At 34.6% G+C, this 16,966-nt stretch overlaps 1 protein-coding gene across 1 annotated transcript in view; it reads left to right on the top strand.

Annotated features, from left to right (window-relative positions):
• BRIP1 (BRCA1 interacting DNA helicase 1) overlaps positions 1-16,966 on the top strand; it is a 210,880-nt gene that overhangs the window by 67,507 nt on the left and 126,407 nt on the right. The window contains 2 exon segments of the mRNA XM_081791236.1: positions 5,487-5,619; positions 15,176-15,330. Coding sequence (XP_081647362.1) covers positions 5,487-5,619; positions 15,176-15,330 — 288 coding nt within the window.

The following is a 16,966-nucleotide window of genomic DNA, read 5'->3' as shown; positions in this document are numbered from 1 at the left end:
TATTTCTAATTTAACAGAATAATTTAATAGCCCCATATTTGATGTATAAAAGACATTGAGCTGACAATAAACTAAACATGGTTTTAATTAACATATTTTAAATTTTTAATTTTTTTTAATGTTTATTTTTGAGACAGAGAGAGACAGAGCATGAGTGGTGGGGGTGGTGGGGCAGAGAGAGGGAGACACAGAATCCAAAGCAGCCTCCAGGCTCTGAGCTGTCAGCACAGAGCCCAACGTGGGGCTTAAATTCACAGACCACGAGATCATGACCTGAGCTACAGTCATATGCTTAACCTACTGAGCCACCCAGGTGTCCAACATATTTTAAAATTTTATATTATGGCTTTAATTTATTGCTTTATCTTCCAGTTTGAGTAAGATTCTGATTGGATGAGTTTTAATTAACCAAAATTTCAATACTCTAAAATAATAGATTTGGTAATAATTTTATTAAAATTTATGTTAGATAAATTCCTTTTTATTAGATATTAGGTTGTTGATCTAGAATCTCTTTATCTTAGACCTTGATACTATGTCCCATTCCATTTACTGCCACATTTTTCTTTTCTTGTTTCTTTGTTTCTTTCTTTGTTTCTTTCTTTCTTTGTTTCTTTCTTTCTTTGTTTCTTTCTTTCCTTTTATAAGTTTATTTATTTATTTGGAGAGAGAGAGAGAGAGAGAGCGAGCGAGCACACATGTGAGCCAGGGAGGGGGCAGAGAGAGGAGAGAGACAGTCCCAAGCAGACTCTGTGACTGCATGGAACCCTACTTGGGGATCAGTGCCACAAACCATGAGATCATGACCTGAGTCAAAATGAAGAGTCAGATGCTTAGCTGACTGAGCCACCCAGGCTCCCCCTGCAGCACTTTTCTTTTCCCTCACAGTATACTTCAAAAATTTTTTGAATGTTGGGGTGCCTGCTTGCGTGCATGCTTTCTCCCTCTCAAAATAAATAAACTTTAAAAAAGTGTTTAAAATTTTTTTGAATGTTGTACAGTCTCATGTTTGAACATAAAAGGTATACAAATTTATGTTGTAAAAACTCCTTCCCACCCTGTTCTCTATCTGCTTAGTTTCTCTCCTCCTGAACAAGTTTATCTGTCGTTCAGTCCATATTTATGAGCAATTCAGTGCATATATGAAGCAATATACTTTCCCCTTTCTCTCCTTTTTACCCAAATGATAGCATACTATACTTCCATTTTTTGTCTTCTCCATTTTAAGCATAAAAATATGTTATTTTTAAGCCCTTTTATTGGGGTACACAAAGCTGTAAATATTTAATGTATACACGTGATGAGTTTTCAGATAAGTATTCATCCATGAAACTGTCACCACAATTTTGCCATAAATATATCGCCTCTGAAAGTTTCCTTTGCCCTCTTATTTTTTTATGATATGAACACTTAATGTAAGATCTACCCTCTTAGCAAATATTTAAGTATATAGTATAGTATTGTTAACTCTTGGCACTGTACTTTATACCTTTGTCTTCCTATATCTTGCCTTTTTTTGCTTAACAATATATTTTGGAGATCTTCCCATATCAAGACTTAGAAAGCTTTCTCAGTTTTAAAAAAATCGTTGCCTAAAATGCCATTGCATGGATGTCCACTAATTTCTTTAACTAGCCTCTAATTAATAGGTACTGAGGTTTATAATCCTATGCTGTTACATTACTGTAATGAATAACTTTGAACATATGTCACATGTTTGGGAAGATATAGGAAAATTCTTAGAAGTGGGATTATTGGGTCAGAGCATAGATCTACATGTAATTTTGATAGGTATTTCTAAAACTTACACAATAGGGGAATGGGTAGAAGACTAATTTATACTCCTATGAGCAATATATGAGAGCATGAAAGTTTTTTTCTAGTCAGATGGGTGAAAATTGGTATCCCACTGTAGTTTTTACTTATATTTCTCTGAATAGGATTGAGATTAAGCATTTTATTTTTTTATGTTTATTTATTTATTTTGAGAGAGAGAGAAAATTTGAACAGGGGAAGGGCAGAAAGAGGAGACAGAGAATCCCAAGCAGGCTCTGTGCAGTAAGCAGAGTCAGACTTGGAGCTCAGTCTCACAAACCATGAGGTCATGACCTGAGCTAAAATCAAGAGTCAGATGCTTAACTGAGCCACCCAGCTGCCCCGAGATTAAGCATTTTAAAAGGCCATTTATTTGTTTACTAAAAAAAATGTTTTTCAGTGTTTATTTATTTCTGGGAGATTGAGAGAGAGTATGAGCAGAGGAGGGGCAGAGAGAGGGAAACACAGAACCTGAAGCAGGCTTCAGGTTCCAAGCTGTCAGCACAGAGCCTGATGCAGGGTTTGAACCCACAAACTGTGAGATCATGACCTGAGCCGAAGTCAGACACAACCGACTGAGCCACCCAGGTGCGCCTTAATAGGCCATTTATATTTCCTTTCCTGTCAGCTGTCTATTGACCTCTGTGTCCTCTTTTTGTTCTTGTTATGGTTCTTATTGATTTGTACAAGGTCTTTGCAAATTAACCCTTTGCCTGTGATAAGAGTTGCAATATTTTTTCCCCTATTTTGCCATGTGCTTGTGTCTTTCCTTATGGTATTTTTGCCATGTAGCAGTTTGTCATTTTTATTTCACAGCATGATTTGTTGAGTTACCTATAGTTGCTAATTCTATTTTCTCACTCCCTGGTCTTTCCTCATTGATCTCTGCTGTGTTGCTGTCTGCAGAATTCTACTAAAACTGTTTTTATCAAGGTCACCATTGATCCATATGTTGCCAAATCCAAAGGTTATTTTTCTGTTATCTTACTCAGCCTGTCAGCAGTGTTCTTTGGGTATTGTTGACTACCACCTCTATGAAAATGTTTTTGGCGTATATATATATATGTACACGTATGTATGTATGTATATATATATATATATATATATATATATATATATATATATATATATATGAGTTGCTCTCTGTCCCCAGTTCCTGGCACAGAGTTTCTAAAACCCTTGTAATTTCCTAAGTGGTGGTAACACTTTTGTGTTAGGAGCATCTTTTGTTCTAATATTTGGTCTTCGACCCCAGTTCCTGACAGAGCTCCTAAATCCCTTGAGACTTCCTGGGTGATAGGACTGTTTTTTATTCCAATGAGGTGATGTTTGGTGGGCTCTTGGATGGAGCTGGTCACTAGAAAGACTAAACTATGATTAGAAGCTTAGAACTTTCAGCTCCACCTTCCCTCTGGAAAGGGAGAAGGGTAGAGATTAAGTTAATAATCGATCATGCCTACATGATGACGCCAGGATTCAGAGAGCTTCCAGACTGGTACACACATTTATGTGCTTAGAGCACCCTGCCTTTACTGGGACAGAAGCTCCTGTGCTTAGACCCTTCCAGACTTCTTCCCATATATCTCTTCTTCTGGTTATTTATCTGTATCCTTTATTATATAATAAACTCGTAAACATAAGTGTTTCCTGGAGTTCTGTGAGTTGTTCTAGTAAATGATTAAACCTGAGGAGGGGTCATGGGAACCTCTGATTTATAGCTGGTTGGTCAGAAGTACAAATGACAAGTTGGACTTTTATGCTGGCATCTGAGATGAAGAGGTGGGGAGGACAGTCTGGTGAGGCTGAATGCTTAGCCTTTGGGGTCTGTGCCAATTCTAACTCCAGTTAGTGTCAGAATTGAATTGAATTATAGGACACCCAGCTAGTGTCTTGAGAATTGCTTGGTGTAAGGAAAGAAGAATGCCACATACATTTAGTGACCAGATGTGTCAGAGGTGAAGTAGTGAGACAAGAGGAGACAACATAGGAGTGTGTTTCCTAGATAGCCTCTATGACACCTGGTTTTCGTCTTCCTCACAGTCCATTCTTTCTCAGTTTCTTTTGATAGTTCTTACTCTGTTTGATATGTAAATATTGAAGTGCCTCAGGATTTGGTCCTGGGACCTCATTTCTTCTCTGTCTCTGCAGTTTGCCTAAATTACATAACCAAGTACCATAGCAGTCCTAGTGACGCCTAAATCTGTGTCTAGCCCGGTCTTTAATAAATCTAGGTTCTAGTCTGTCTCTGAAATGCTATTTTCATATATCCAACTGTACTTTATGTGTCTGTTTGGATATGGATATCACATTTCAACTTTACAAAATTCCTTCCTTTTCCTTACCTACTCCCCTCAAATGCTCCCTGTCTTCCTTACCTAAGCAAACATTACCAAGCAGTTCCTCAAATCAGAAATCTGTTGTCCTTGATACTGCCTCACTTCATCCGGTTCATCAGTAAGTTTAATAAATGCCACCTGTACAGTATGTCCCAAATCCTTCAGTCTCCTATCATCTCAGAATCATCTCTCAAGTAGAATTCTGTAACAGCCTCCAACAGTCTCTGTTTTCATTTTTGCCTTTCTCCTCTAATCCAGTCTGGCTTAGAAACTGGAATCATCTTTTAAACACTTAGATTGTCTCTCTCTTATTTAAAACCCTTCATTTAAAATCTTCCCATTGTACTTTTGAATAGAATCCAGATTTCCTAACCCTGGCTTAACCTGACCTGAATACTGCTTATCACTCTTAACATTGATCATAATGTTATTCTTTTTTGCCCATTGTGTTGCAACTTTATATTGGCTTTTTATCAGATCCTTAAATAAGTAAAATTTGTTAACCACTTCAGGATTTTTGCACTAGCTGTTCTTTCTGCTTGGAATACTACCCCCCACCCCCACCCCCCTGATCTTTTCATGATTGGGTACTTTTTGCATTCAGTTGTTAGAATAAATGTTACCTCATGGAGAACTTCTTTGACATTCAAATTAAAATAGCAATTAGATTACATTATATCCTATATCACTACATTTATCCTATATCATTACTTTATCCTGTATTTTCATTGTATCACACTTTTCACTATCTGATATTTTCTTGTTTCATGTATATGTTTCTAAGTTTATTTCTCCCTTTGGTAGAATGTAATTTCTATGAGAATGAGGATCTTGCCTATTTTATTTACTACTGTATTTCCAGTACCCAGTACAGTATGTGACTGTATAATAATATAGACATTTAAGCACTGGCTGAATATAAAAATGTGTGTATTTACATACAAATGAATATATTTTCTAGTAACTCCCTTTTGGTGTTAATATGTAACACCTTAATTTCTTTATTAGATTGTTTTGTATTTCCTTTATGTGCATTTGGGATATGCTATGACCTGGCTGTCAGTTGGAGAGATAGTCAAGTAAAGCAGTGTGAATCCATAAAACACAATTGGGAAATCACCTACATGTTTCTCTTTTCTGAATAAAAGCTTACTTTTTAGCTATATAAATGTTTATTTTGCAATATGAGACATGCATGCATCTTAAAAGATGTCTTAATCCGCATTTGTGTTCTAAGAGCTTCAAGGAATATGATCAACGTATCACAGTTCTCTTTGTTTTATTGAAATAGTGCACATAAGGATAATACTGATTGATGGAATTGTTTTATTTTAGTTGGTTAGAAGCAAACTCTGAACATCTTATGGAAAGGGATTATGAATCATCCTGTAAAATATGGAGTGGAAGTGAAATGCTCTTAAATTTACACAAAATGGGTATCACCACTGCTACTTTTCCCATTTTGCAGGTAAGACATTTTTCTATCTGTGACATTTATTTAGTGAATGGTTTAATAGTGAACAAATTAATACAGACTAAAAAAAGTAGCAATTTAATTTTTTTTTAATTTTATTTAAGTTTGATAATTTTTAACTGATAAATTATTTATAATTCATTTATAATTAATAACTGATCATTATTATTTATGGATGAAAAAGTAGCATTATTTAGTGTGAAAGAAATAAGGCTTAACGGAATGAATTGCTTTATTCCAGTCTAAAACAAGTCAATATGTTTAGGTTGTAATAAAAGTTATTTTGTCAGTTATACAAGTTAAAAATTTAGAAAATAAAAAGGTAAATTCATTTTTTGTTCTCCTTAATTTAGTTAGAGGTTATAAACCTGGGGGATCATGAGTGGGCTGGGGGAGTCTGTGAATCTTACGAAATTGTATGCAAAATTTTATGAGTATGCACTTCTGTACTTTTTTCTAGTAGAGGCTTCATAACTTCTATTCTGAAAGAGGTTGTTCCCTCCCCCCCAGATAAGAATGTTTTTATCATTTTTGTTCTTAATTACTTATTTAAATTAATGGATTGTTTTTTAATTTTTTAAAAAAATCTTTATTTATTTTTGAGAGAGAGACAGAATGTGAGCAGGGGAGGAGCAGAGAGAAAGGGAGACACAGAATCCGAAGCAGGCTCCAGGCCCTGAGCTGTCAGCACAGAGCCTGATGTGGGGCTCGAACTCACAAACCGTGAGATCATGACCTGAGCCAAAGTCGTATGTTCAACCGACTGAGCCACCAGTAGATTTTGCTTTTAAGAGTGGTTGTTTTAGTTGTTGTTTACAGAACAATTGAGCAGAAAGGACAGAATTTTCATATTCCCCTAACCCTAGCCACACGTGTGGCGCACGCATGCCCACAGGCACGCGCACACACACACACACACACACACACACTCATACACTATACAGTTTCTATTATTAACAGCTTGCAATTGTATAGTACATTTGTTACAATTGAACCAATATTGTTACATTATTGTTAACTGAAGTCCATAGTTTACATTGGGGTTCACTCTCTGTATTGCGGAGTTCTGAGTTTTGATATAAACAAAGTCATGTATCTACTCTTAAAATATCATACAGAATGTTTTCACTGCCTTAAGAATATTCTGTGCTATACTTCTTAATTCATCCTTTCACCACATCTCATTTGCCCTCCTGAACCTCTAGCAACCACTGATTTTTTTTCAACCGACTCCATAGATTTGCCTTTTCCAGAATGTCATTTAGTTGGAATCATACTCAGGTTCCTTCATGTCTTTTTGTGGCTTGATGCTTGTTTCTTTTTATTGCTAAACAATATTCACTGCATGTATACACACTGTTTGTTTATCCATTCACCTACTGTAGGATATATTGGTGACTACCAAATTTGGGAAATTCTGAATAAAGCTCTTATAAATACTTGTGTGCATATTTTTATATGGACATGCTTTCTTCTCACTTGTGTAAATAGTAAATACTTAGGACAATTGCTGAATTATATGGTAAGACCATTTTTAGCTGTGTAAGAAACTGCTGTCTTCCAAAGTGGCTGTGCCATTTTATATTCCCATCATCAGTGAATGAGGGTTCTTGTTATTCTATATCCTTGCCAATATTAGGTATTGTCAGTGGTTTGAATATTACCCATTCTAATGGGTATGTAGTAGTATCTTATTACTGTTTTAGTGTACAATTCCCTAATGACATTTGATGTGGAACATCTTTTTACATGCTTATGTGCCATCTATATATCTTATTTGGGGTGAGATGTCTCTTCAGATCTTTGCCTACTTTTCAGTTGGGTTCTTTGTCTTCCTGTTGTTGATTTTTAAGTGTTCTCTGTATATTTGGTATACAAGTCCTTCATCAAATATATGTTTGTAGATATATTCTTCCAGTCTGTGGCTTGTCTTTTCATTCTATTAACAGTGTCTTTTATAGAACTTTTTTACTTTTAATAAAGTTCAACTTAACAATTTTTTCTTTGACAGATCATGCTCTTGGTATTGTATCTAAAAACTCCCCACCAAACCCAAAGCCACCTAGATTTTCTTGTCTTTTTCTTCTAGAAATTTTATAGTTTTGCATTTTACATTTAGGTCTGTGATCCACTTTGAGTTAATTTTTGTGTTGTATATAAGGTCTGTATCTAGATTCATTTCTTTGCATGTAGGTGTCCAATTATTCTATCACCATTTGTTGAAAAGGCCATCCTTTCTCCATTGGATTATATTTGCTCCTTTGTTAAAGATCAGTTGAATGTATTATTATGGGTCCTTTTTTCGGCTCTCTATTCTTTTCCACTAATTGATATGTCTGTTCCTTCACTAATACCACACTATCAATTGCTATAGATTTATAGTAAGTCTTGAAGTCAGGTAGTGTCAGTTCTCTGATTTTGTTCAGTATTGTGTTGATTATTCTGGTTTTTTTCTTTCCAAATAAACTTTAGAGTCAGTTTGTCAGTATCCACAAAGTAACTTTCTGGGATTTTGATTGAAATTGCATTGAATCTACAGATCAAACTAGGAAGAACTGACAGCTGAACAATATTGAGTCTTTCTATCTATGAATAGGAAGTATCTCTCCATTTGTTTAGATCTTTGATTTCTTTTATCAGAGTTTTGTAATTTCCCTCATTTGGATTTGAAGAGGTCCTTGAACCAAACAGATAGAAACTATGGCTAGCATGATAACCACTAGCATATGAGCATATGAGCATTAAAAATGTATTTTAATTAGATGATATTTATACTTTCTGCCTGCTTTTAAAATGCAATATGGTATCATAAATATTGTCCATATTGTGACATCTTTTCATGACTGTTTTGCATAAACTTTGCATTTTAAAGGTTCATATCAACAGTGAAATGAATTAATTGTGAGATATTCATATAGTAGAATATTAGACAGCAATTTAAAAAATGAACCACTGCCACTATGCAAATGAATCTTGCAGGCATAATGTTGAATAAAAGAAACCAGACACAAAAGAGTAAAAACTGTATGATTTTATTTTTATGAATTTTAAGAAGAGACAAACATAATTATGTTAGCCAAATTCAGAATACTGGTTGCTACTGTGCAACAGTAAGGAGCAATTTGGGCTGAGAGGAGCAAAATGGAACCATCTGGGATTCAAAAAATGTTTTGTTTCCTTAGTGAGTGTTGGTTACGTGTGTGTGTGTGTGTGTGTGTGTGTGTTTAGGGAGCTGTATACTTAAGATTAGTGCATTCTGTGTATTATACGTTAATTTTAAACAGGTACAGATAAAATATATGTCAAGGAAAAATTAGGAAAGTACAAAGACATGGAAAGGAAAAAGAAAACAAAGGAAAAAGAAAAACTACCAAACATGATCACTATTAACTTTTGGATTTATGACCATCTCTCTTATTCTATGCATATATCCTTAACATAAATAGATTTCTGATATGATACATGTTTCTTTATAGCCTCTTTTGACTTAACAGTGTACTATGAGTACTTTACTATTTTAATAAAGATTTTTTCACATGAGTTTTAATTGCCGTGTAGCATTTTTGTGAGTACACATATTCTAAATTACTTGATAATCTGTCATTTGAAATATAAGTTGTTGCCAGTTTTCCAAGGATAAGAAACAATTCTGCTGTGAACATCCTTGAAAATGTATCTTTGTATACATTGCTATTCCTTTATATATTCAAAATACTAATTCTTTGTTGCTTATTGCATTGTATGTATATTCTTGTATCTATGGTTTGTTTATAGAGTATTTTTCTAAGTGTTTTTTATTTTAGTGCATTCAAATTTATCAGTGTTTTCTTTTGTGAATTGTATTTGAGTTTAGTTTTAGCAGTCTTTCCCTATCTTGTGGTACATTTTCTAAAAGTGTTACTATTTTTTTAATAAAGGTTTTTAATTAGCCTAGGATTCATTTTTGTTTATATTGTGAGGTTAGGAATCCATTTTATTCTTCTATGGATAATTTTCGCAGCATCATTTACTAAATAATCCATCCATTTTCCTCTGATTTATAATGACACTTCTGCCTTTATATCTAATTTTCTCTTATTTGTGAATTAATTTCTGGACTTTGTTCTATGATTCTGTTTATCTAAACTGTCATATTTGTTGACTACTCTGGCATTAGAAAAATATTGATAGTGGTAGGGCGTATCTCCTCTTTGTTCTTTTCCTTTGGGATGATCTCAACTGAATTTTAGAATTAGCTTGTAAATTTCTATGAAAAATCTGTTGGAATTTTGATTGGAATTGCAATGAGTTTATGGGTTAATTTATAAAGAATTGACATATTTACAATACAGAGTTTTTCTGTTCACAATGTATATTAAGTTCTTCATTTATTATGTCTTATATATCAATAAAGTTTTATGATTTTATTTTTAAAAGTCTTAGGTGTTTTGGGGTAGATTTATTCCTAAGTAAGTTAAAGTTTCTGTTTATTTTTCACATAGTATATTTTAAAAATTGCATTTTCTAATTGCTAATTGGTGTGTAAAAATGGTAGATTTTTATTTATTTATCTTGTAAGTAACTATGTTGCTAAACTATCTTATAGGTTTGCCTATGGATTCTTAAATTTTCCATGTAATTTTATTGTCTATGAGTAATGACTATTTTCTTTCCAACTCCATCACATTTTATTTCTTTGCTGGCTTCAACTTTTAGAGCATTGTTTATCACGGGCAGTGAAACACATTTTGGTCTTACTGCTACCCAGAAGAGGTTATATTACTAGTGTTACATCATTTAGTAACATGTCTACTGTATTGTTTTAAAATTCTTTTATTTTTTATTAACAGCTAGACTGAGATATAATTCACATGCCATAAAATTTGCCATTTTAAAGCATACAATTCAGTGATTTTTAGTATAGTCACAGAGTTATGCAACTATCACTGCTATCTAATTTCAGAACATTTTCATCACCTCATAAAGAACTGTGTACCCATTAGCAAGCATTCCCTATTTCCTTCTCCCCCAGCTCCTGGAAACCACTAATTTACATTCTGTTTCTATAGACCTGCCTATTCTAGGCATTTCACATAAATGGAAACATGATATGGTGCTTTTGTGACTGGTATCCTTCATTGTGTATGTTTTCAAGGTTCATCTATGTATGTCATAACATTCATGAATACTTCATTCCCTTTTTATTACCAAATAATATTCCATTGTATAAATCTACTGCATTTTGTTTATTCATTATCACTTGACACATTTGGGTGGTTTCTATTTTTGTCTATTATAAATAATGCTTTTACCATTCATGTCCAAATTTTTATGTGCACTTATATTTTTAATTCTCTTGGGTATATACTTAGGGGAATTGCCAGGCCATTTGGTAACTCTGTGTTTAACTTTTTTTTTTTAATTTTTCTCAATGCTTATTTTTGAGAGAGACAGAGACAGAGCACAGCAGGGAGGGGCAGAGAGAGAGGGAGACAAAGAATCCAAGGCAGGCTCCAGGCTCTGAGCTATCAGCACAGACCCTGATGTGGGGCTTGAACTCATGAACCGTGAGATCATGACCTGAATTGAAGTCAGATGCTTAACCCACTGAGCCACCCTGGTGCCGTCGTCCCCCCCCCCCTTTAAAAAAATATTTTTTTTAATGTTTATTTTTGAGAGAGTTCTGTGTTTAACTTTGAGGAACTGCAATCTGTTTTACAAAGGGGCTGCACCATTTTACAATCCCATCAACAGTGTATAAGGATTCTGATTTCTTTCACATCCTCACTAATACTTGTTATCTCTTCTTATAGTTTTCTAGGGGAAATGAAGTGGTACCTCAGTGTAGTTTGATTTTCATTTCCCTCATAATTCCTAATGTTGAGCATTTATTCAAGTGCTTAATGTCCATTTATATATCTCCTTTAGAGAAATCTCTATTCAAATTTGTTGCCTACTTTGAAATTGGGTTGTCTTTTATTATTGACTGTAAGTTCTTTATATATTCTGGATATGAACACTGTATTAGATATATGATTTGTAAATTTTTTCCCATTCAATAGGTGCTGTAGGATTTTTATAGTTATATTTTTATTAGGTTAAGGAAATTTCCTTTAATCCTAGCTAGCTAAGAAACTCAACATTGTGATTATTAAATTTTTAGAAGTTAATTTTTACACAAGTAGCATGTATATAATTTAAAGAGTCAGTACCATGAAGAAAAGCATTCATCTGCCCCACTCCTTCTCAATCCCAATTTTCACTTCCTAGTGGCACTTTGATTTATTTAAAAAAATTTTTTTTTAATATTTATTTATTTTTGACAGAGAGAGAGAGAGAGAGAGAGAGAGAGAGAGAGAGCATGAGCGGGGGAGGGGTAGAGAGAGAGGGAGATACAGAATCCGAAGCAGGCTCCAGGCTCCGAGCTGTTAGCACAGAGCCTGATGCGGGCTCGAACCCACAGACCGCGAGATCATGACCTGAGCCAAAATCTGACATTCAACCGACTGAGCCACCCATTCGCCCTCCTAGTGGCACATTTAACTCTTCTGGTGATTTCTTCTGATATTTAACCCGTTTTCTAAATAACATTTGAGTTCTGCTGCTTTTGAGTTTTCAATTTTAGATATTCTCTATTGACTTCCTATAATGTATGATGATGCATTATCTCCTTTACACACATACACTGTCTCTCCCTTTCAGTCTCTCACACACTCACTCTCTTTTTCCTCTCTCTTTCTACTTTTCCTCTCTTTACCTTTCTCCTCTCTTCATTCTTTCACCATAATTAATATTCGGTGTGTATGTCATTATCGTGTATACATATTATCATAGCTTATGATAGTAACTATCATGTAGCTTACTAGGTTAAATTTGTATACAACTTTATGTGTCCTGTGAAGTAATAATTACTGGTAAATAAATATGCTTAGTTTTCTGTTTATCTATAAACCCACTTGTCAATTTTTAGGTAACCTAGGCAGAAGTAGCCTTGGAGTAGTTTCATGATTCAATATGTAGAATTTCATTCAGTCCATGTGTTTTTAGTACATTGCCTTACCTTCAGTAGTTGAGGATTTTCTGTAGTTTGGGCTTTCTTTCAAATTTTTTTTTTTTTTTAAAGTATAGTTGACACACAACGTTCCATTAGTTTTCACGTATTACATTACTTTCAACTTAGTGATTCAACAAGTCTTTATGTTATGCTATGCTACAATCTTATGCTATTAAAGTACCTTGACTATTCCCTATTCTGTACCTTTTATCCCTGTGACTTATTCATTCCAAACTGGAAGTCTGTATCTCCCACTCCTCTTCTGGCAAATCATTAGTTTGTACTTCGCATTTATGGGTCTTTGTCTGCTTTTTGTTTGTTTATTCATTTGTTTTGTTTTTGATTCCACATGTAAGTAAAATCATGTAGTATTTGTTTTTCTCTGAGTTATGTTACTTAGCAAAATAGCCTCTAGTCCATCCATGTTGCCACAAATGGTAAGACCTCATTCTTTTCTACGGTTGAGTAGTATTCCATTGTGTGTATATATACACCACATCTTTATCTGTTCATCTATGTATGGACACTTGGATTGCTACCATATTTTGGCTATTGTAAATATTGCTGCAGTAAACATAGGGGTGCATTTGTCTTTTTGAATTAGTGTTTTCATTTTCTTTGGCTAAATACCCAATAGTGGAATTGCTGGATAATGTATTTCTACTTTTAATATTTTGAGGAGCCTCCATAGTGCTTTCCACATTGGCTGCACCAATTTACATTCCCACCAACAATACAAGAGGGTTCCTTTTTCTCCATATCCTTACCAACACTTTTTTATTTCTTGTCTTTTTGAGTCTAGCCATTCTGACAGGTGTAAAGTGGTATCTCACTGTGGTTTTCATTTATGTTTCCCTAATGATTAGTTGTTGACCATCTTTTCATGTGCGACTTGGCCATCTGAATGTCTTCTTTGGAAAAAAGTCTATTCAGAAGTTCTGTAGTTTTACAGAATAAATTGCCAGTGTTCTGCCAATGTTGGGGAAGAATTGTAGCCTTTATATAAAGTATTGCTGAGGGGACTTGATTTTTAAAAAGAACAGTTGAGGGGCACCTGGGTGGCTTAGTTGGTTAAGCGTCCACCTTTGGCTCAGGTCATGATCTCATGGCTCATGAATTCGAGCCCTGCGTCTGGCTCTGTGCTGACAGCTCAGAGCCTGGAGCCTGCTGCATGTTCTATGTCTCCCTCTTTCTCTGCCCCTCCCCCACTCAGGCTGTGTCTCTCTGTCTCTCAAAAATAAATAAACATTAAAAAAAATTAACAAAAAAGAAGAACAATTGAATACTTGTTTTTCGTTAATAATTTGTAGTCCTGAATGTTTTTCCAAGTTAATGTTTTCATTTTTTCTTTTTCAAAAATCTTTCTATTTGTATCCTTCAATGTTCAGTGGAAACTAATTTTACTCTAGATGTGTATTATTTCAAAATATATCTGAATGTTAATATTATGTCTTAATTTATCTTAACTATTTTCCCATTTTATTTTTATTGAACACATACTTTATTGTCAAACATCAGAGTTGTCACCAATATCTTTTGCTTCAATATTCAGAGTTTTCACAATGTGCGAGTGCATACTTTTCTTTTTTCTTATGTCCACACTTCTTTTTTTTTAGTTTGCTTTAAGCACTTTATTTATTTTTTTTTTTAAGATTTATTTATTTTTGAGAGAGAGAGACAGAGACAGACAGAGTGCGAGCGGAGGAGGGTAGAGAGAGGGAGACAGAATCTGAAGCAGGCTCCAGGCTCTGAGCTGTCAGCATAGAGCCTGACAAGGGACCCGAACTCACAAACCACGAGATCATCACCTAAGCCGAAGTCAGACGCTTAACGGACTGAGCCACTCAGGCGCCCCTTTTATGTCCACACTTCCATCTGTATTAAAACTTATTAGTCACATGAAAACAAGTGAGCCAGTTAGTATACATTCTGTATTTAGCATGTATTATTTCCTTGAGTCACTTTTAAGATTTTCCTTGTCATGCAGTCATATTATTCTCATTGTTGGAATACTCCCTGGAAATATTTCAGGCATTTAGGTGGCGTATCAACTCTTAAGCTCCTTGGAGAAACCATTTGGTACATTTTTATTTAGTCCATTACTTTTCTCTTCTTCTCTTCTCTCTCTCTCTCTTTTTTTTTTTTTTTAAAGTAAGCTCTACACCCAACATGGAGCTTGAACTCACAACTTTGAGATCAAGAGTTGCCTGCTCTAAAAACTGGGCCCACTAGACATGCCTAGTTCATGACTTTTGAAGGGTGCTAAATAATACCCTAATTGCCTGAAGAAGTAATGAACTTCCTAAGTGTACAACTTATTATTAAAGAGTCTTGAACTCTGAAGAGAATTTTGGAATATGTGGGAATTTAAAACACACTTTTAGCACTTGTGTATTGGTAATGTTTTCCTCAAATTTCAATGTATATTTCATTTGCGTTTTATTATAGTATTGAGAGGTTTTTTTTCCTCTTCTTCCCATTTCCTGCAGTATACTTAATAACAGTAATTTCTTTCAGGGACATTTTTCTTCTGTCCTTCAAAAAGAAGAAAAAGTCTTACCAATTCATGGTAGAGAGGAGACAAGAGAAGTACCGATTATTAGTGCTTCAACTCAAATAATACTCAAAGGACTTTTTATGGTGTTTGACTATCTTTTTAGGCAAAACAGCAAGTAAGTAAATACATATGTATTTTTCATCTTAATTTTTTTTTTTAACGTTTATTTATTTTTGAGACTGGGAGAGACAGAGCATGAACAGGGGAGGGTCAGAGGGAGAGGGAGACACAGAATCTGAAACAGGCTCCAGGCTCTGAGTTGTCTGCACAGAGCCCGACGCGGGGCTCGAACTCACGGACCCATGAGATCATGACCTGAGCTGAAGTCGGATGCTCAACCGACTGAGTCACCCAGGCGCCTCTGTATTTTTCATCTTAAAAATATTAATTTTATTGGGTACTAGTATGTATTTAATCCATACTTGTTTTGTGTGAGTACCTACAATCATTGTAAATAAGTGGTATAAATATTACTCTTACTTATTGGCACAGACTTAGATCAATTGAAATTAGTCTTTATTAATGAAAATGATTATTGAAATAAATATACTTGAAATACATCTTATTAGTTAATTCAGCATTAAATTTTTAGTTGTATATGACTGAACTTAAACATTTACCTTTTAAGTGTAGTTTTAAATATGTTTCTTCCAGTGTCAGAAAGTCTCTTTCTTATTGCATAAAGCCTCTATCTAGTGAAATGTGGAATATGAGAAAGAGTTAACTCCCCTCACTCTACCCCTTATTAAATTGTAGTACTATTTGGTTCCTGTTTTTTTTTTTATATGGCAAAATATACATAACATAAAATTTACTATTTTAACCATTTTTCAAATATATATTTTAGTAGCATTAGGTTTATTCACATTGTTGTGCAGTCATCCACTTCCAGAACTTTTTCATCAGCCCAAATAGGATCTCTATATCTCATTTCTTTCTTCCCACAACCTCTGGTAACCTCTATTCTTTCATCTCCATTGATTTGTCCTTTAGATATCTCCCAAAAGTGGAATCATATATTTGTTCTTTTGCATCTGACTTATTTCACTTAGCATAATGGTTTCAAGGTTTATCCATGTTGTAATATAGATCAATGCCATTCCTTTTTATGGCTGATTATTCTATTGTATGTATGTACCATGGATTATTTTCACCTTTTGTCTATTGTGAATAATGCTACAGTGAATTTTGATGTACAAGTATCTGTTTGAGTCTCTAGCGGTGGAATTGCAGGATCATATGGTATTCTATATTTAACTATCTGAGGAACCAACATACTGTTTTCCATAGCAGCTGCACATTTTAGATTCCCATGGTTATGCACAACATTTCTAGTTGTTCTACAGCCTTGCTAATACTTGTTTCTGGTTTTTGGATAATAGCCATCGTAATGGGTATAAAGTGGTATCTGCTTATAATTTTGATTTACCCACCCTCCACTAATGGCTAGTAATGTTGAGCATCTTTTCATATGCTTATTGTCCATTTGCAGGTGTTCATTGGAGTAATGTCTATTTGCATCCTTTGCCCATTAAAAAAAATTTTTTTTAAGTTTATTTTGAGAGAGAGACAGAGCCAGCGGGGAAGGGGAAGAGAGAAAGGGAGAGAGAGAGAATCCCGAGCAGGCTTAGCATTGTCAGTGCACAGCCCCATGTGGGACTTGAACCCACAACCTGCAAGTTTCTGACTTGAGCTGAAACCAAAAGTCAGATGCCCAACCAACTGAGCCACCCAGACACCCCTCTTTGCCC

The sequence above is a fragment of the Panthera onca genome, chromosome E1 (genome assembly GCF_046562875.1).
Source record: "Panthera onca isolate mPanOnc1 chromosome E1, mPanOnc1 haplotype 2, whole genome shotgun sequence".
Lineage (NCBI taxonomy): Eukaryota > Metazoa > Chordata > Mammalia > Carnivora > Felidae > Panthera > Panthera onca.
Note: the sequence above shows the minus strand (reverse complement) of the source record. Positions and strands in the feature narration are given on the sequence as shown.